The sequence below is a fragment of the Salvelinus alpinus genome, chromosome 4 (genome assembly GCF_045679555.1).
Source record: "Salvelinus alpinus chromosome 4, SLU_Salpinus.1, whole genome shotgun sequence".
In the NCBI taxonomy this organism is placed as follows: Eukaryota; Metazoa; Chordata; class Actinopteri; order Salmoniformes; family Salmonidae; genus Salvelinus; species Salvelinus alpinus.
This window is the reverse complement of record NC_092089.1, coordinates 36,225,135-36,245,136: the sequence shown is the minus strand read 5'-3', so window position 1 is coordinate 36,245,136 and position 20,002 is coordinate 36,225,135. Positions and strand designations below refer to the sequence as shown.

At 41.9% G+C, this 20,002-nt stretch overlaps 2 protein-coding genes across 2 annotated transcripts in view; both read left to right on the top strand.

Annotated features, from left to right (window-relative positions):
• The first annotated feature begins 1,460 nt into the window (after positions 1–1,460).
• On the top strand, positions 1,461–11,954 carry LOC139572383 (zinc finger protein 83). The gene is made up of 2 exons (XM_071395129.1): positions 1,461–1,652; positions 8,561–11,954. The coding sequence occupies exon 2, from the start codon at positions 8,654–8,656 to the stop codon at positions 10,682–10,684; it is 2,031 nt and encodes a 676-aa protein (XP_071251230.1). The 5' UTR covers positions 1,461–1,652; positions 8,561–8,653; the 3' UTR covers positions 10,685–11,954.
• Positions 11,955–15,523: 3,569 nt separating this feature from the next.
• The window catches only part of LOC139572377 (uncharacterized), a 30,885-nt gene continuing 26,406 nt past the window's right edge, over positions 15,524–20,002 (top strand). The window contains exon 1 of the mRNA XM_071395111.1: positions 15,524–15,939. The gene's annotated coding sequence lies outside the window, so the exon portion shown is untranslated. The remainder of the gene's footprint in view (positions 15,940–20,002) is intronic.

Sequence of the window (20,002 nt, the reverse complement as noted above, 5' to 3'; positions counted from 1 at the left end):
TTTGTCTATTGAGATTGCATGACTGTGTGCTCGATTTAATACACCTTTCAGCAACGGGTGTGGCTGAAATAGCCGAATCTACTAATTTCAAGGGGTGTCCACAGACTTTTGTATATATAGTGTATTGTAAGTAAATATGGAATGGGGGCATGCACAAGCCATCTGGAAGATCGATGGAGAATATGGCGGACAGGGAAAAAAGGAGAAAAGTGGAACATGTTTTGAATGAACATGGAAAGGTGGATCACACAGAACTTTTGGAAGAGCTACAGAAGGAAATTGAATGTGATCAGTGTGAGGATGAATTAACCGCGGTGGCAGGTGCGGTGAAGAACGCAGAGTTTGATCCTCATCGTGATTATGACAAAGAAGATTCTGGCCCAGTGGAGTGAGATTTTTGGAGAGAATGGATCCTTGCCTTCTGTCAGATCCATATGTGGTGTCAGGTTGGGTGGTAAAGAGGTTGGGGAATGTTCGGTTGGTTAAAGTGACTCGAAGTGGAATCGTGCACATTTTTCGCGTTCCTGCTGTCCAGAGGGAGCGTGCGCTCCGCACCACACGACTGGGGACAAGAACTGTGACTTGTTTTCCTCTCTGGAACAGGGCGCCGTTAAAAGGAGTGATAACTGGAGTGGCGTTAAGTATTAAGTGGATCAACTGAAGTTGAAGATCCGTTTGGTGCTACGCAGAACCGGTGGAGAACGCGGTGAAACAAAGAAGACACTGTCTGTACTACTGAGTTTTGATGCAGAGTTAGGATGTGTCAGTTATCCCATGTTAGCTTTTGTGCCAAATCCATTACGGTGTTTTATGTGTCAACTTATGATCATGTGGTAGCGTTGTGTAGGAGGGAGATTCCTCGATGTGCGAAGTGTGCAGGAGGTCATGAGACAAAGGAATCTGTAGTATCGGCGGAAAAAGTTGTGTGTGTAAACTGTAGAGGTACCAATGGTGCTGGAGATCAGAGGTGCCCGGTGAGAGAAAGGCAGTTTGAGATTGCCAGCATCAGAGTAGTGAAGGTGTTGTATGCTGAGGCTGCGAAGAGAGTAGTAGAGGAAGATGGATCACTGTGAGAAGGCCGAGACGAATACATAGTGATAGGAATAACATGTGCTTCAGTAAGGTTGATTTTTGCAAGAATGGAATGTAAATTACAGAGTATAGATGTTCTGGTGGCAGCTGCTGAGAAGCACTTGGATGTACGAGATTTTACTGCAGAAGAGTTAGAGATGTTTTGAGCAATCATGTCCTCTACTCCCAGGCTGCTGGGCCCCATGTAGGATCAGATAGGGCCAATGTAGTGGAGTAGTGGTGAGGTTTTAATGGGTGCAGGGTTAGTTGGTATGGCAAATTTTCCCAAAGTGTAATAAATTCATACTACAGAATAGTAGGGTGATACACAGCCAATAGAGTAGGTGGCGGCATTCACCTATAATATTTGTTTGCGGACAGCCATAATACCGAAGAAGAAGAAGAAGAAGAATGGCCGATGGTCTCCGCCCCTTTGTCCTCCCCTGATTCTTGTAATTACTATGTAGAAAAAATGGGACTAACTACCGGGGAACCGGGTGGATACAACACAATGTAACATAAGTGGAGCGATATAACGAATGGGCAGAGAAAGTCTATACTAATCAGACTTTAGAAATGTGGTAAGTTCATTGCAGAGTTCGATCCGATACAAGTGGTACCTAACCTTGCTAGCTAGCTTTATGAACGGTCAGATAGGCCTCGCGCAATCTACGCTAGCTAACGTAGTAGTCGCGGTGGCATCATTGTTGCGCAAACAAAAGCGAAGAATTGAGCTAGCTATCTTGCTGCTGTCCGCCGGTTGTCTCATTACAAGGCATTTCACGCACACATGTCCGCATTTCGTTTAAATACATACTTTTTTTTCTCTCTAACTAGCTAGCTAAATAGCTTTGGCAGAGTTGGAGGCTAGCAGCAGCCCGACATTTTGTTGGTATCAAGACAGCTGTCACGATGCTTTAACTCTGGCTCTACACATGCAGAGAATAGCTAACTGACAATGGTATGGCCATTGGCCAGACTGTCATAATGGTAATCTAGTGAAATTATTTTATATATCCAAAAATATAGTTGGGCATACAGGGTTGTGAAAGGTAGCTAGCTAGCTAACCCCGTTTAGATAATAATACAGTTAATGTAGCTACGCTAGCTAGTTAGCCAACTTATTCAAAATGGACACTTCTAGTGTATTTTTGTGTATGGATAGCTAGCTAGCTGATTTAGGTAGCTACATATTTTAAAAATCTAACATCTGCAGCGGTTTCAAATGTTAATTACTTATTTTTCTTAACTGTATAAAAGTCCTCATGAACTGTAAAATTAGCTATTTGATAGAACCCAACCGATATGGCATTTTTGAATCTGATTTTAGAATGGAAATGTTCACAATAACCAATACATCTGCTAACATTTCTATTATAACGTTAGCTGGAATAAAACATGTAATGAAATTATGTAGGGATTGTGTTAAAAACAGCTCTACAAAGGTACTCATAAAGCTGATTTCATAAATTGTGAGGAAATAACATTAATGTAAGCACCACATAACATTTACACTTTTTGGGGGGGGGGCTGGCTGTTATTCTAGGGAAAGGAGGATAAACTGCAGAGATTCCAGGTAAAAAAATGTGCCTCTTAAGACTGAGCTGCATCATGCTAGCCAGTTGGAAGACAACTGGAAACATTTTCTATGTTTTGGTGTTTAGCTATGTTTTCATCGATTGTAGGGCTGTAGACACTGAATTCTGGTAGTTGTCACTTGAAAGGAAAAACTTAAATGAGCACGGTTACATGCACACAATATGATTATTGTGGCTAGTCAGATTAATATAATAGTTTGTTTTAAAACAATACATTTCTCATCCTGTTTACATGGAAACTGAAATCAGGCTACCTGATGAGACTCAAATAAATGCAGAAAATTGCTAATAAAAATAAACGTTCTAACACCGTGACAGTGATATTTTTGCAAAGCCTATTTGATTCGGATCAAATACACAGCTGGAACGCCGATTTTAAGCTGTTTACATGTCCTAATAAATTGAAAGATTGCTCAGAAAACCAGGTGTTTTAATTGGTGAATGCTTACTTCGATTTTGACCATACGCCAATTAAGATAAGCAGATACGTTTCGAGTTAGATCAGGGTTATGGGTAGGGTTTAGCTTAGGGATGTCCCAAGGATACCAGGTAGCACTAATCCTCAGTGAATGGTGTCAAGTACTCTGACACAGCTACTTAGCTGACTAGCACTCGTCATGGAAATGGGGGTGGCGAAATATGAATATGGACCAGTCCCTGACAAGTGACAACCCATACATTAAAACATAGCTACGAAGCGCTACTTTGTAACATGCTATATCGTTTGTGCCTATGAAAACATTTGGATGACAGAGCATGAGGAATACCCTTTGCAAAGATGAAATACAGTGCATTCGGAAAGTATTCAGACCCCTTCCCTTTTTCCATATTTTGTTACGTCACGACCTTGTTCTTAAATTGATTAAAATCAAATCTACACACAATACCCCATAATGACAGTGAAAACAGGTTTTTAGAAATGTTAGCAAATTTGATAAAAAATTCCAAAGAGATATACAAAGCCTTATTTACACAAGTATTCAGACTTTTTGCTATGAGACTCGAAATTGAGCTCAGGTGCATCCTGTTTCCATTGATCATCCTTGATGTTTCTACAACCTGATTGGAGTCCACCTGTGGTAAATTGAATTGGACATGGACATGATTTAGAAAGGCACACACGTCTATATAAGGTCCCACAGTTGACAGTGCATGTCAGAGCAAAAACAAAGCCATGAGGTCGAAGGAATTGTATGTAGAGCTCCGAGACAGGATTGTGTTGAGGCACAGATCTGGAGAAGGGTACCCAGCAGAATTGACCGTCCCCAAGAACACAGTGGCCTCCATCATTCTTAAATGGAAGAATTTTGGAACCACCAAGACTCTTCCTAGAGCTGGCCGCCCGGACAAACTGAGCAATCGGGGGAGAAGGGCCTTGGTCAGGGAGGTGACCAAGAACCCGATGGTCACTCTGACTGAGCTCCAGAGTTCCTCTGTGGAGATGGGAGAACCTTCCAGAAGAACAACCATCTCTGCAGCACTCCATCAATTAGGCCTTTGTGGTAGAGTTGCCAGACGGGAGCTACTCCTCAGTAAAAGGCACATGACAGCCCGCTTGGAGTTTGCCAAAAGGCACCTAAAAGGACTCAGACCATGAGAAACAAGATTATCTGGTCTGATGAAACCAAGATCGAACTCTTTGCCCTGAATGCCAAGTGTCACGTCTGGAGGAAACCTGGCACCATCCCTATGGTGAAGCATGATGGTGGCAGCATCAGTCTGTGGGGATGTTTTTCAGCGGCAGGAGACTAGTCAGGATTTGAGGCAAAAATCCCCAAATACCGGTGTGCCAAGCTTGAGGCATCATACCCAAGAAGACTTGAGGCTGTAAACGCAGCCAAAGGTGATTCAACAAAGTACTGAGTAAGGGGTCTGAATACTTATGTAAATGTGATATTTCAGTTTTTTTATACATTTGCAAACATTTCTAAATTTGTTTTTGCTTTGTATTTAGGCGGTATTGAGTGGGAAAAAATGATGTAAGAAATTTTAGAATAAGGCTGTAACTTAACAAAATGTGGAAAAAGTCAAGGGGGCTTAATACTTTCCGAATGCAAGGTGTAACAGACATATTTTCATGGGCTTAACTAAAGGGCTGTAAGGTTACCACTGAGTTTAACGTTCTCAGAACGGCACTTGCTTTACATCCATTGTTTGTCACGACACCCAACACCCTTCCATGGCACTTCACGTAACAGTATATTGCCGGTGTACATTTTGGCACTTTACTGAGCTAGCAAGCTTCTATCTATTCAGCCCTCAACCGTAGACGCAGTAACAGTTTGTTCACAGTAGTTCACTGTCCTCTCTGACTGGTTTAGTTGTGTTGTGTGATATTCTTGTATTGCTGTAATTCGCCAAAGCAAGGCATCGCTATAAGCCTATGTAAAGAGCTCCCTCTTCAGGACAAATAATAAAATGCAAAAAAGTAATTCTATGAAGAACTGTGTGTTTTAACCTTTTATGCTTACTTTGCTTAGGATCTTACACTGATTTAGATAATCAGAGTAAAGTGTTTACATCACTAATGCAAAATTCTGAGTATTGCCATAATCAGTTTAATATTGTTATTAGTAGGTTCGGGACGATACCATTTTCGCAATACTCATTAGTATCATGGCAAGGAAACAAACACGAAGCAGATTTAATTTCTTTAGGAAGACAGCCCTAATGTTGCAAACAAGCATGATTATGTTGTCGTTGAGTTAGATGTATTTATTTTCCAAGCTATATCGCATTGTATTTCACTTACATCATGTTTTTAAACGACCAAAGATTTTGGTCTGCTTCGTGTTTTCATTTTTGCCGTGGGAGAAATATTGCGATAGTGTTATCGTGTCAGCCCTAATTATTAGTGTGCATGTAAATGTACTCCATGGTTCTCCTCACCTTTGTCAAGTGATTTTTACTAAATTTAGTTGGCTAGCTAATTTGGATATGTCTCTAAGATGCACATAGGCCTATGGGAAGCTGCATTTTCCTCAGAGTAGCTACTGTATATGCATTGGTAATCTGTCATTGCTAACATCTTCCATCTGTAAAAATATGATCTTCATTATTCGTAGAGCGGGTACTAAGCTAAGGTTGATGTTAAATGATTGTACTCATATGCAATGAAGCCCAACAATTTTAACGTAGCCTAATGTCTGGAAACTGCATGTTGCTGCACTCCACTCTAAAAGTCTAGCTAGGTCATTTGTGGAACTTTAACAATGTAACAATTTTTTGTTTGTAAAAAACAGCCAGCCACCAAGCTGCTAGCTATGTAGTGTGAGAGAAAGTCTATGGAAATATCCCGACGTGAACGATAGAAGTAACGTGACATGCAGCCAACATGGATGCGTGCATTTGCCACACTCAAGGGACACAAATGTTGTCATGGACCTGCTGAATTTCTTTACTCTGTGAATGCCATAAGTGTCCCGTTTACCTCACTGTGTAAAGCCACCTTGAAGGCGCTGTAAAGCACAAGTCTAAATTAGAGGTCGACCGATTATGATTTTTCAACGCCGATACCGATTATTGGAGGACCAAAAAAAGCCGATACCGATTAATCGGCCGATTTGATTTAATAAAATAAAAAAATGTTCGTAATAATGACAATTACAACAATACTGAATGAACACTTATTTTAACTTAATATAATACATCAATACAATCAATTTAGCCTCAAATAAAATGAAACATGTTCAATTTGGTTTAAATAATGCAAAAACAAAGTGTTGGAGAAGAAAGTAAAAGTGCAAGATGTGCCATGTAAAAATGCTAACGCTTAAGTTCCTTGCTCAGAACATGAGAACATATGAAACCTGGTGGTTCCTTTTAACAGGAGTCTTCAATATTCCCAGGCAAGAAGTTTTAGGTTGTAGTTATTATAGGAATTATAGGACTATTTCTCTCTATACGATTTGTATTTCATATACCTTTGACTAATGGATGTTCTTATAGGCACTTTAGTATTGCCAGTGTAACAGTATAGCTTCTGTCCCTCTCCTCGCCCTTACCTGGGCTCGAACCAGAAACACAACGACAACAGCCACCCTCGAAGCAGCGTTACCCATCGCTCCACGAAAGCCGCGGCCCTTGCAGAGCAAGGGGAACAACCACTCCAAGTCTCAGAGCGAGTGACGTTTGAAACGCTATTAGCGCGCACCCCGCTAACTAGCTAGCCATTTCACATCGGTTACACCAGCCTAATCTCGGGAGTTGATAGGCTTGAAGTCATAAACAGCTTAATGCTTGAAGCACAGCGACGAGCTGCTGGCAAAACGCACAAAGTGCTGTTTGAATGAATGCTTATGAGCCTGCTGGTGCCTACCATCGCTCAGACTGCTCTATCAAATCATAGACTTAATTATAACATAACACACAGAAATACGAGCCTTAGGTCATTAATATGGTCAAATCCAGAAACTATCATCTCGAAAACAAGACGTTTATTCTTTCAGTGAAATACGGAACCGTTACGTATTTTATCTAACGGGTGGCATCCATAAGTCTAAATATTCCTGTTACATTGCACAACCATCAATGTTATGTCATAATTACGTACAATTCTGGCAAATTAGGCGGCCCAAACTGTTGCATATACACTGACTCTGCGTGCAATGAACGCAAGAGAAGTGACATTTCACCTGGTTAATATTGCCTGCTAACCTGGATTTCTTTTAGCAAAATATGCAGGTTTAAAAATATATACTTATGTGTATTGATTTTAAGAAAGGCATTGATGTTTATGGTTAGGTACACATTGGAGCAAGACAGTCCTTTTTCGCGAATACGCACCGCATCGATTATATGCAAGGCAGGACACGCTAGATAAACTAGTAATGTCATCAACCATGTGTAGTTAACTAGTGATTATGATTAATTGTTTTTTTATAAGATACGTTTAATGCTAGCTAGCAACTTAACTTGGCTTCTTAATGCATTCGCTAATAGGCAGTCTCCTTGTGGAGTGCAATGTAATCAGGTGGTTAGAGCGTTGGACTAGTTAACTGTAAGGTTGCAAGATTGAATCCCCGAGCTGACAATGTAAAAATCTGTAATTCTGCCCCTGAACAAGGCAGTTAACCCACCGTTCCTAGGCCGTCATTGAAAATAAGAATGTGTTCTTAACTGACTTGCCTAGTTAAATAAAGGATAAATAAAGGTGTAAAAAAAACAAAAATCGGCCAAATCGGTGTCCAAAAATACAGATTTCTAATTGTTATGAAAACTTGAAATCGGCCCTAATTAATCGGCCATTCCGATTAATCCGTCGACCTCTAGTCTAAATGCCTTGAAGATTTTGAGGGTGCGCATACCATTCACTTTTGCTGTGGGGAAACCCGTTGAACGACAACTTTTTTTACTACAAAAAGTGGACTTGCATGTTTTGCTTCTTTTTAACCCAGTTTGACGCATCATTTTAATCATTAGCACTTCCATTTCCTACCAATCTCTGAAATGTGTTAGATAGTTACTGTCACATCAAACTTGATCACTCATCAATCCTTACTAGGTGTGGTGAAACCTTCTCAAAATGGTTGACCTGAGGGTATTGGAAGCAAACTAAGGTTTCGATCAAGGTAACTGTTTGGCTGCTCTTTTTTTAGGCCATTTTGATAATAGGAGGAGCTAGTATCTGGACAATACAGGTGTGTCAATTGTCTCCATCTAATTTGAAGGAGACTGAATTCCTTTGTTTCAAAAAGTGTCAGGCCTTCTAACAGAATTGAAAGCTAATGTAGGAGAGGCGTGGCAGCGCAGGAGAGGCTTGGCAATTTGTAGCATCCAATAATTTTTGTTCCAACTCATGGTGTTGTAATTAAACTGTTATAGTTAGTCAGGACCAGCACCTGCGCCATATGTTTGGTAAAGTAGTAACTTATTTTTTCTCTCTTTCACAGTTGTTGACCAGACAAAGGAAGAGTTCTACAAAACAAGGTGCTCATGAAGAATGGAACTAACCATGTTTAACTTTGATCATTGAACACACCCTAATGGATTACGTAAGCTCCGCTGAACCAGATGTTGATGCCTTCATCTGCACAGAATGTGGGGATGGATTCAGGCGCTACCTTGACTTGGTTAAACACATTACTGTTCATGAACGACTCAGAACTCATGAACGAACAGATTTATTTTCCCTTGACAGTTTACCCAATGGGTTTCAAGTTCCCCGTGAATATGCTCTCCATGAAAATGGAACTTTCATAGTGGTTGACAGATCTGGACCATCAAACAACCCTTCTTCTGTCAAACAGCCATCTTCAACTCCTTCACCTTATCAGAATTCAAAGACCATTGTACTCAAAACTAAGCCAGCAAAAACTGATCTACGTGTCAACACAGTGTCTCACTCCGAGTGCCGCAGTGTCTCTCCTCTAAAACAGTACCGATGCGAAACGTGTGGAAAATTGTTTAACAACCAGCTGAGTTTACAACAACATCAACAGTATCGTAATTTAGAGCAAGGTTATAAGTGCACCTTGTGTTGCAAGATCTTCACAGATAAAGAGAGGCTAAGGGAACATCTCCAAGAACATGCCCATGAAATATTTTACTGCTGTGGTCAGTGTGGAAAACGCTTTCTGAAACAAGAGACCCTGTATGCTCATCAAAAAGAGCAGCATGGATCGCTGGGGCTCAAACAAATGGGGAAGTCTGACAATGGTCAGGAAAACATAATACAGAAAACATATCCCTGTAAGAAGTGTAATCTGTGTTTTTTCTGGCTCTCCGACTTGCAGAGCCACTTACTCAGTCATTCCAAAGACAAACCATTATCTGTCAACTCTTCATCCAAAATCGAGCAACAGTCTCAGAAAGATGAGCTATCACATACCATCGAGTACATCGACAGCACCCCTACCGATGTTACTAAACAGTACAGCAGCAGCACCCCTACTACCGATGTGACCAAACAGTACAGCAGTGACGCAACTGTTGATGTGAAGACCCACAATGGCAAATCTGATTCCAAAACACCATCCTCTTTCAGACCATACCGCTGTGGTTTGTGTGGAGATCGCTTCCAGCAGTTAACAGACTTGAAGGAGCATCATCTTACCCATCAAACACAAGAAGAAATTGACAAGTTAAATAAGGATTCAGAGTCACAAAGAGTTGTAAAAAGGCGGCGAAGGTATACTGGCATTGAGTGCATCGTAACAAAAGCACCTGCAAGGAAGGGAGGAAGGCCCCCACTTTATAAAAAAGGCTCTGGGACAAAATTACATCCATGCAAGCACTGCCACCGTGTATTCAGTCACTCTAGTAGTCTTTCTCGGCACAATAGATCCCACAAGGGGACTCTTCACACTTGTGTTCTCTGTGGGAAACATTTTCCACAACGCTGTGATGTCCGGAGGCATATAGCCATGTATCACAAACCTGAATTAGAGAAGAAGCCAAGTCTTAAGTACTTGGCATTGCATTCTAAACCAGATGGTGGTTCCCAATTGAATTCTGATGTGTTGGAACAGAATGCGTCATCTGAAGGAAAACCCAAGAAGTCTTTAGACAGTGTTGTTGCAGAATTGGACAGTGACGATCAACAAACCACATCTACTGGAGAAGTGTCCGCTGCTCCTAAGGCACGGAGGAACTACAAGTGTGACCAATGTGGGAAAAAGTTTGGGCTGCTGTGTGTGTACCAACGGCATTTGCGGTACCACAAAAGGGAACCGGGTAGTGAAATGGTTAAGTGCCCTCGCTGCCCAAGTCGTTTCCGGAGTTCGTCTGCTCTAGGGCGCCATCTTGAGATTCACCCAAGTCAGTCAAGCGGGGAAACAGACATGGAAGGACGGGCATCTCCCACTGCTGACTCCAATCCAGACCTGGACTCTGACCAAGACAATGCAAAGGATTTAGTGGGTCATGGGGACATTGATGATGTCAAGGGTGGGAATGGTGAAAAAATTGGTCCAGCAGAGGTGCTGTATGAATGCACTGAGTGTACAGAGACTTTTTCCTCCTTGCAGAAGTTTCTGAAGCACCAGAGTTCTCATGGGTCCGATAACCTTGGATAATGGAAACTATATGCATGGTATTTATATCCTGGGGTTCGAACCCTAACTTGAGATCGATGCACATACCACAAATTGTTGCACTGTTATGCAGACCTCAATTCATGATTTACGGAAGTCCGAGTTACGTGCACATGTCTCAAGTTAGGATTCTTTCTTTGATGATGGAGCAGTTAACAAGTGTTTTTTTTTTTTTTTACTATGAATTGAGGAACTACAACCAGTATGGTTCTTGTCGTGGGTGGGTCATTCATTCTTAACCGGAGTAGGATGACTGATGTAGCACTGCATAGACCGAGATGGTGACTGGGAATTACTGAGATTTTTTAATGTATTTTCTACGATCATGTGAATTTGAGGTCCGTTTTGTATCAATGTTATAGATTGTTTTGGTTACTTCTAGTTAAACCTTTGACATTACCCCTGGAAAGGCCATGGTGTGGGAATAATGCCTTTAATATCCTCTGAGAGCATTATTGAAGCTAGTAGTCGAGCACAATTTGCTAAAGACCAAGTGGCAATAACGTTTTTGCAGATAGATTTGGACCCATGCAAAGCGTTAAGATGGTCTGAGGTAACAATGACTGTCCATTTTGTAAAGTAATTAGAAAAGTTTTTTTGCAAGTGCAGTTCCATTGGGATTTTGCTTTAAAACAATTTAAGATATTATTTATTTGCAATTGCCAAGTCTTTACAACCATGGTGTCTTTCTCAAGATCAAAAAAACCTGTCAAGGTGAGATGTTCCCAAACTACCAGACCAGGAATGTTTGTATAATTTTGAAAGGCTTTCTCATGTATCATCTTTTCACTATATTGTGGTCTTGTCTCTCAATTCACTTAATGGTTCTGTTATCTAGATCAGTGGTTCCCAACGAGGGGTACTTAGCCTATCCACAGGGGCAACTTGAGAAGACTCATGAGACCATAGGTCTACTGGTAAAATGCACATGAGGGGGTACTTCAGGGGTTGTCTGGGCAGAGAAAAATTCAGTTGGTGGTACAGTAACCGAAAAAGATTGGGAACCACTGCTCTAGATGATTTCTGCTGCCAGTCCTCCGGGTGGCCACTGATCTGTTAACATGATCAGCATGTTTTTCCATAAGGCACGACAAAGTCCAGTGATTCCAATGCAAGCCACACGTAGCATTGTGATGTAAATTAGCCTTTTCAAATGGTACTGTTGCTTCCTTTATTGCCTACCAAACGAGAACACATGCATTGGCCCTGATTTTTATGTTAATTTTGTGCCATTAAAGTTGAAAGAAATTTATATTTTCCTAAAAATCAAATGCTTGACCTATTTTAAATGACCCATCCAGTCATGGTTTTCAACTAATGATGAATGTGATAAGGTGGGAATGTCAGTTTTGTGACTTTCCAACTCGTGGTAGGCTAGATCTTTTTCTGCCAGTACTTTGTGTTGCCTACACTGAAATATTCCTCCTACACAAGTTATAGAAGCACCATGTCTGGGATCCATAGGATGATGGTTTATATCAATTATATGTAAGATAGGATGTAGTTTCTTGACTCTAAAGAAACATGGCGGGTTCAGACTTTTAAATGAATCTGTGTCCCAAGTGTTGAACACAAGAAATTCAGTAGATCAGACTTGTTCAGAATCATGTAGCCAGGACAGAGGTGTCTTTGGGGGGAAATGAAAATTGCCTCTATGACAAACGTGATCTTGTTCCCAGAAACTTCTGCCCAAATGCTCAGAGAGTCTGGTGGATCGACAAGTCAAACTTGGCCTTTGTTAGCCAATAGAGAAAGACCAGGAGAAACTCCCAGTGCATAGGCATTGGTTCAATCTGCTTAATCTACCAAACGATCATCTCCCACAAACACTTCCCCATAACCCCGCAGTCGTGTGATTCGCTCAAATTAAATGATGACAAATACTTTACTCAAGTCACTATTCTAGAATGTTATGGTCACTCCCACTAAGGCCAACTTTGAATCGTTCATATCCCAGGTTTAGATGCACTGTGCGCATTAGCCTGGGGACAAGGTTATGACAAGCGTCACTGTCCTTTGCACTGGTCACTCCGATTGTGCCTGTCCTTCACCTGGCCGGTCTCCCTAGGGCTGCTTCCCGATTCCTGACCCTTCTCCCGGAAGTGGGCACTGCTGTCTATACAATGGAAACTAATGCTAACACTAATCCAATGCCTTGAGGGAGCATGAGCAAGTGCACACTTCGGTGAGAAAGGTAGAGGATAGGATTGTATCCAATGGTCCAATTCAAAATCGACCCCAGACCCTACCTCCTATGCACTTTTGGGGATTTGACTGATGTTGGCAACATTGTGAAACTTCCACCTAGCTCATCGGTGAGCAAGTGGAGCTATTGCCATATTGCTTACACCTGTCAAATCCCCACAAGTGCGTAGGGTCTAGGGGTCGATTTGGGATTGGGACAATTTTGCGCATGATTTAGCTCGCTGGATGGGTGGAGTTAACACTTTACACCAAATGGAGTGGTTCCAAAAGTGCATACTCAGTCAACAGGGGGTGCTCAGCTTAAGTGAGTGCATTCAAGCTCAATTTATTGGTTGTGTTCCCTGTTGACTGAGTATGCACTTCTGGAACCATTCCATTCTGAGCAGAGGAACACGGCCATTGTTTCCACAGCCGTGAAGGTCCGCGCACATGACTCATTGACATACCGGATGAAATACAGTCCTGGAGCATTACCTATTGCTCCACAAAAGCAATGTCCTGTGCAAAGCAAGGGTAACAACAACCGCAACACTTTCATGATAAGACTACTAGTGCACCACCAACTAGCTAGTGATTCCACATCGGCTACATAAGTGTCCATGTAAAGGACGTCATTCTGCTTGCTAAGTGAGTACCAATTCCTCCTGATTAGGCTTGCACTGAGGCTCAGACCTTTGCCTTACTAGCACACGTACTAGCCCTCCTGAAGTGTCTTACCAGTTGGCGCCATGCAAAAAACGAGCTATTTGCAGGCAGAAGTGGGGACACTTCAGGCTGAGGAGTAATTTTCACACATGCCCAAGTGCTACGCTCACCCATCAAACTTACTCAATAGTGACCCCAGTGCAACTATAGATCTGGGTCACGGAACCATTGTAAAGGATATCACGCTGCTTGCTTAGCGAGTACCACTTTCGCCTGATTTGGCTCACACGAGGCTCAAACCCAGGATATCTACCTTGCTAGCACACGTGACCGCCCTCCTGAAGTGTCTTACCAGTTGGTGCCATGCAAAAAGCTAGCTATTCGCTGGCGCAAGTGGGGACAGTTCAGGCTGAGGAGTTTCAGCTTTCACACACACCCTAAATCTACAAATTAGACTTTCATATAAATCATTCATTAACGCCAATGGGAGACTTACAGAGAAATTTGTTTTAAGGGTACGGATCTCAAGGCTTGAGTAACCTTATTTACTTCTCTACAATCATTGGTTAGCTTGTACGAACTTTGAGACCTGTCTTTACACCGATAACCAATCGGTAATGAGTCAAGAATGCCTTGGGTTTTCTCCACATGATCAGTCAAAAGCACACTTAATTACAAGAAGCTACGCTGATCATCATGGACGCACCCACTTTAACTTACTGTACCCAAATTCAATCCAGCTGTTTCATCCATATGATGGTGACAGTTTGCTTGCAGGCCTGTCTCTTTTTAAAATTGTTTTTTACTGATGTTACATTTATTTGGGTCATTGTTCCTCATGATGTCCACAGCCAAGGGACATGCTGACCTCAGGGTTAGAGCAAAAAACAAATGTGGATAGCAGTTCTGCAGCACGATGGCCACCTACTGGTGACGTGATGCACTGTGCATTCTGTGAAAAGTTCATTTGTTACTTGTATTGACCACGACATCAGCTCCTCCCATCTTACCTGCCTCGTGTTATTTGTCCAAAAGACACATTCGTCATTGAACCTCTTACAGATCCCGCCTTGTTCATGAATATGTCCAATTTGTGGCCTTGTCAAACCAGCTTCTAAGGATAGATTGACTCGATTTGTTTCTTCTTAAATCACCCGTAAATGGCATATTGGTTTGCAGAACCATTCAGTCCAAACGATCTCAGGTCATACCACTGGCTTTCAAGTTTCATTGGAGTTACATATAGTATTACACAATTCCTATTGTTTATGCCATATTGGCCCTCAATTTGTATCTTAAGGAGTCTAGTTTTATTTACCAAACCCAATAGACATAGTTCTTAACTGGATTGATTTGACAGAAGAATGCTTTACATTAGGTGGTAGCTTAGTTGTTGGTTAAAGAGTGGTGTGTACAGGTCCTTGACAACCCATGATGTTCTCAACCTTTAATGTAGACTTTTTTTTCTTATCAATGGCACCATTCCAACCTATTGCTTGGTTAAATATCGTGGCTTTGCAGTTGGTTTTGGAATAAACATATCCCAAAAGACAGTGAATAGCAGTAACTGGTCTATAGTAAGGCACTTACATGGGGCCCAGACTTGGTCATAGAAGACACGAGTGGTTTCCCATTATTGTTTGTACAAATTCAAATATAGGCTTGAAATACTGTCCTTACCAGGACATGGCACGTCATTGTGGTATTTTACTTCACTGGTATGATGTAAAGTGGTGCAGTTGCTGGAGCCCATGAAAAAATAGCCACCATTTTGTCCTCCAGTCCTTCTTGATTCTTGCAACCAAGATGGTGGCCACTAGGCAGAAACAATCCAGGGCAGACCTAAAGCAGGCAGACTGCTGATGTTGTTCTGCTATGTAGACCAACCTAAAGGGCTGCTCTGAAATTGAGGTGGGTTTCCACATTACACATTGGTTCATAACAACACAAGTGAGCAGAGCAACACAGGACATCAGAGTGGTCGCCTGCACTGTCTGCTTTTGAGTGAACGGAATCATGGCACTCCGCAGTAGCAGCGGTCGTCCCGCACGCATAGCGATCACACAGAAGCCTTGATGCACGCGGCAGGATGTGCGCAGAAGCCGTACTGCGCAGCCATAGAACGTGTAGGGCGGGTACTTACAAGGTTCTCTTTCCTTTTCATTGGTTCTAATAGCATTGAGTCATAAATGTTCCCGGGGTTCGGGCACATTGTGTGATTCGATAAAGAGAAAAACAAGAAAAAAATACATTTCTGAAAAACGACAAAATTATCAATATGGTTGTTGTGTTCACGGAAATGTCTAGCTAGGTAATTACCTAAAGCATCGTGGGACCGTGGACAACAACAGGAGTCCGGACGGCGGCAAGCAAAACTGCATTGCCTGGTGAGTGCGGTTCTGAATTGAGTTCTAAATTAGAACCATTGTAGTTTGTATGGTGGTAGCTAGTTAGCTAGCCTGCCCGGAGGCAGTAGATGACAATTGCCAAGCGAACACAAGCACATTTTAAGCATTGCAAGGGATGCCAACATTTCGAGTTATTTTGTTTATTGAGTGGTTAGTTAAATGCATGCTTCTTCAGACATTCTCTGCTTTCTGACGACCTGGCTGGGGCTTCACCCCTAACCACTGGGCACAGACCATACGTCAATTCAGCGTACATTCCACGTTGGCTGAACGTAATTTCCATGAAATTACGTGGGAAAAAACGTTGATTTAACTGGTGTGTGCCCAGTGGCAGTGGGTACGGTCTAACGTTATTGTAGTTGCTAGTAAAAGTATATTAGCAATTCAATACAAACCTACCAGGGGTATATTAATTACGAAGTTTCTGTTGCAAAATGTTTGAAACCGTTCACTCCAACTCAACATTTTTCAACTTCAGTTGGGCCGTTTCGTTCCGTTTGGTTTTTAAACGGTAAACTGTTTCCGTTGCAAGACGTAATGAATACACCCCTGGATGGCACGTTGACGTGATCTGTAACTAGCCAGGTAATTAAATGCATGATATCATGCATAGTTAACGTTAACCGGCACTCAATTCCTAATTCTGTGTATTGTTAGCCAGAGAATAGCTCAATCAATTTACTTAGATCTAGTTTCACTTTTCCTCAATGTTTGGGAGGTAAAGATAGGCATGGGTACATGTTGAACTGTGCAACCCATGTAGGTAGTTGTGATGGAAATACTGCTACACGTGGATTATTGTAGTAAATTCCATTTATTTTTGGCAGTAAACAATCTCAACTGATTCTAGCCAAATTCTATTGTATTTCTGCATGTGGAAAGCTGAAACATCGTTTTGTTGTCACCACACAGGATAGGCCTAGTTACTAATATAAGTATGGCATTATTGATGTAATGATGCTAATGTAAGGAAATCAAACACCCCTGCCATTATAAAATTGTGTTTCTGAGTATGCAGCTTAACTCACTTGATAATTATTGCAGATACTTTCAGGCTGCTTTTCTGCTGTTACCAGTGTTAAACTAGTTGTCTACACCTTGATGTTATACTAGGTGTATACACCCTGATGTTATACTAGGTAAATTGTTTCCATAACTAGGACTGACCGTGAGGAATTAACAACCTCTGCATGATCAAGACCGATGCTTTGTAAGATGTTAACCATCGAAGGTGTTCACAGCCATTTATGTAAATGACAGCTGAAAAGTACCAGTGGCCTAACCTTGGCTCCATGTCAGAGCAGATCCGTCGGAGCCGTGGCCTAGTGAGGCACGGGTGCCAACCTGCGTAGATGGAAACAAGTCTGAGCCTTTTGGGTAAAACACTGGGGTAAATCCTCATTGGAAATGCACCATCAGTGCTTGGGTGACACTGACAATATACACAGAGTGTACAAAAGATTAGGAACACCTTCCTTATATTGAGTTGCAGCCCCTTTGCCCTAAGAACAGCCTCAATTCGTCGGGGCAAGGACTCAACAAGGTGTCAAGTGTTCCAGTGGCATGCAGGCCCATGTTGACTCCTAGTTGGCTGGATGTCCTTTGGGTGGTAGACCATAATTGATACACATGGGAGCGTGTTGAGTGTGTGAACCCTAGCTGCGTTGCAGTTCTTGACCCACTCTAACCGGTGCGCCTGGCACCTACTACCATACCCTGTTCAAAGGCACTTAAGTCTTTTGTCTTGCCCGTTCAACCGGCGGATTTCCATCTTATACGCAGTGGTGAATTTAGCATGTAAATCTTGTTGGGGTACACCATTTTTTTTCTTCAATGCATGCCAGCAAAGCCACCCCAACACTAAACAATACATTAATTGCACAGAAAGCTGTCCCAACACCTTACCACTGCTACAAATCAAATGTATTTATATAGCCCTTCTTACATCAGCTAATATATCAAAGTGCTGTACGGAAACCCAGCCTAAAACCCCAAACAGCAAGCAATGCAGGTGTAGAAGCACGGTGGCTAGGAAAAACTCCCTAGAAAGGCCAAAACCTAGAGAGGAACCAGGCTATGAGGGGTAGGAACACACCTGGCTATCAGCGGAGCCTTGTCTATCAGCGATACAGTTCATTCAGCCTTTAAAAGACATGGGTAATATGGCTGACTTGCTTAACCAAATGTGGTTTCTACTGACAACTGAGATGTACAAACCATGGATTAAGGGGACAAGGAGTGGATAAGAGGCAATCTGTAATTGCGATTTAAGACATTAATGAGCGAGCTAGGACAGATCTAGTCAACTATTTGTTCAGCACTTTTGAAATGTACAGCGAGAGAATTCAGAACATGGGCCGTTCTTAGTGTTCTCCCTGTACACCAAGTCAGAATCGCAGGATAAATAAAGGGGGTATATAAGCAGACAATGAAAGTTCTTAGAATATTCAATGATTACTTTTCTCTAAAACAGGCTATTGGCTACATGTGCATTACCAAGTCTGAACAGTAGGTGAAATTAAGAGTGGTGAATATACCAAATTGTTACTATTACTTTCTTAGCCACAGTATACATATCTCCCAGGCATATTACATAATTTATGCAGCAGCATACAATACATTTTGTCATCGAGGTCTGGCGTTCTCTGGATTTATGGTGCGTCAAGTCAACTGGGAACTCGGGGGGGGGGACAAGGTTGAATCATGACATTGGAGCTCTAGAAAGAGACCCGACTTGCATTTCGAGTTGGATGACCGTTCAAAACGTATTTTCCCAGTCGTAGCTCATTCTTTTTTTTTGAGTTCCCAGTTGTCTTGAACTCGCTGAAGTCTGAGATTTCCCAGTTCTGCATTTCCTGTTGTTTTGAAGGCAGCAGAAGTCATGCTGGATTGACAGCATGGCCAATGTTGAATGTTTATCCCTTTAAGCTTGGAAAAGAGACCCTTATAACGGGACTTGGACCACACACCCACTCCCCTGAATACCAGGCTAGTGATTGCTTTGCAATGATTGCAGTTAGCCACTGATTCCTTCCAAACCACTCATTGTTGAATTAGGGATTTCCAACTTGTGTAAGATTTATGTCCAAAGGCTGATGAGCACCGATACGGCCATCTTTGCCATCGGTCCAAACAACTAGCCAAGCAAGGGAAGTTGGCAACGTAAGCCCCTCAGCCCTCGTTTGTGATGGAGTTTGCCAATGTACAATTCTGTTCACTCTGGGGTCTAAAACGCCCCATAATTCAATTTGCGATGATTGTACATCCACTAGAAATGTCAGCCAAAACTTAAAATCGATATAAAGAAGCCAACATGCATTCGTTTTAACTTACACTTGTAAGTAGATTAGAAATTGTGCTACTAATGCACATGACGGTACAAACACATCGTAAAAGTAATGATGTTTTTGTTTGGTTAGTTTTTGGAAACGTTAACTAGTGCGTACAACTTTCCCTGACATCACACTAATACATTTGTAATTTTTCTTTTACCTGATATCGTCAGATGGCTAGCATTAGATGTCAGCGGATGAGTTGTCTTCTAGCAAAGATATGAAATGCAGTCATAATTGACTGTTGTGCATATAAAGCACACACAACAGCTACCGGTGGTACCATCATGACTGAAACAACCGTGGGACGGAATAGTGACACATTTCCGGGCATGGGTGGTCCATTTAAAATTCATTCATTCATTCTTCCCTCGCCCTGCAAGTGTCAACTCATCATACGTCATGATATGTCATCAGAAGTGTTCACTTAATTTGAGGGCTGAGGGGAGAGGGTGTATCTTTTACGTGTTTGAAATGCAGCCTATGCATGCCTCAAGGTAGGGTACAGTTGCAGGTTGCAGTTCCGTCTGGCAGACGCCCCTACGAGTGCATGAGAGCGAGTGCACAAATTTGAGAGCAAATAGTTTGTTGCAGAAAGTTACATTTTAACAGGCTAGAGTATAGGTCTGGGGAAATACATCAGTTATCGTCTCTTTGTTTGTTTTTTTACTCTGCCTGTAAATCCTTATCTCTGCTACAGATTGAGTTTC

What these genes read in the sequence shown, in the direction of transcription:
- LOC139572383 (XM_071395129.1), top strand. Translation starts at nt 8,654, where the DNA reads ATGGATTACGTAAGCTCCGCTGAACCAGATGTTGATGCCTTCATCTGC.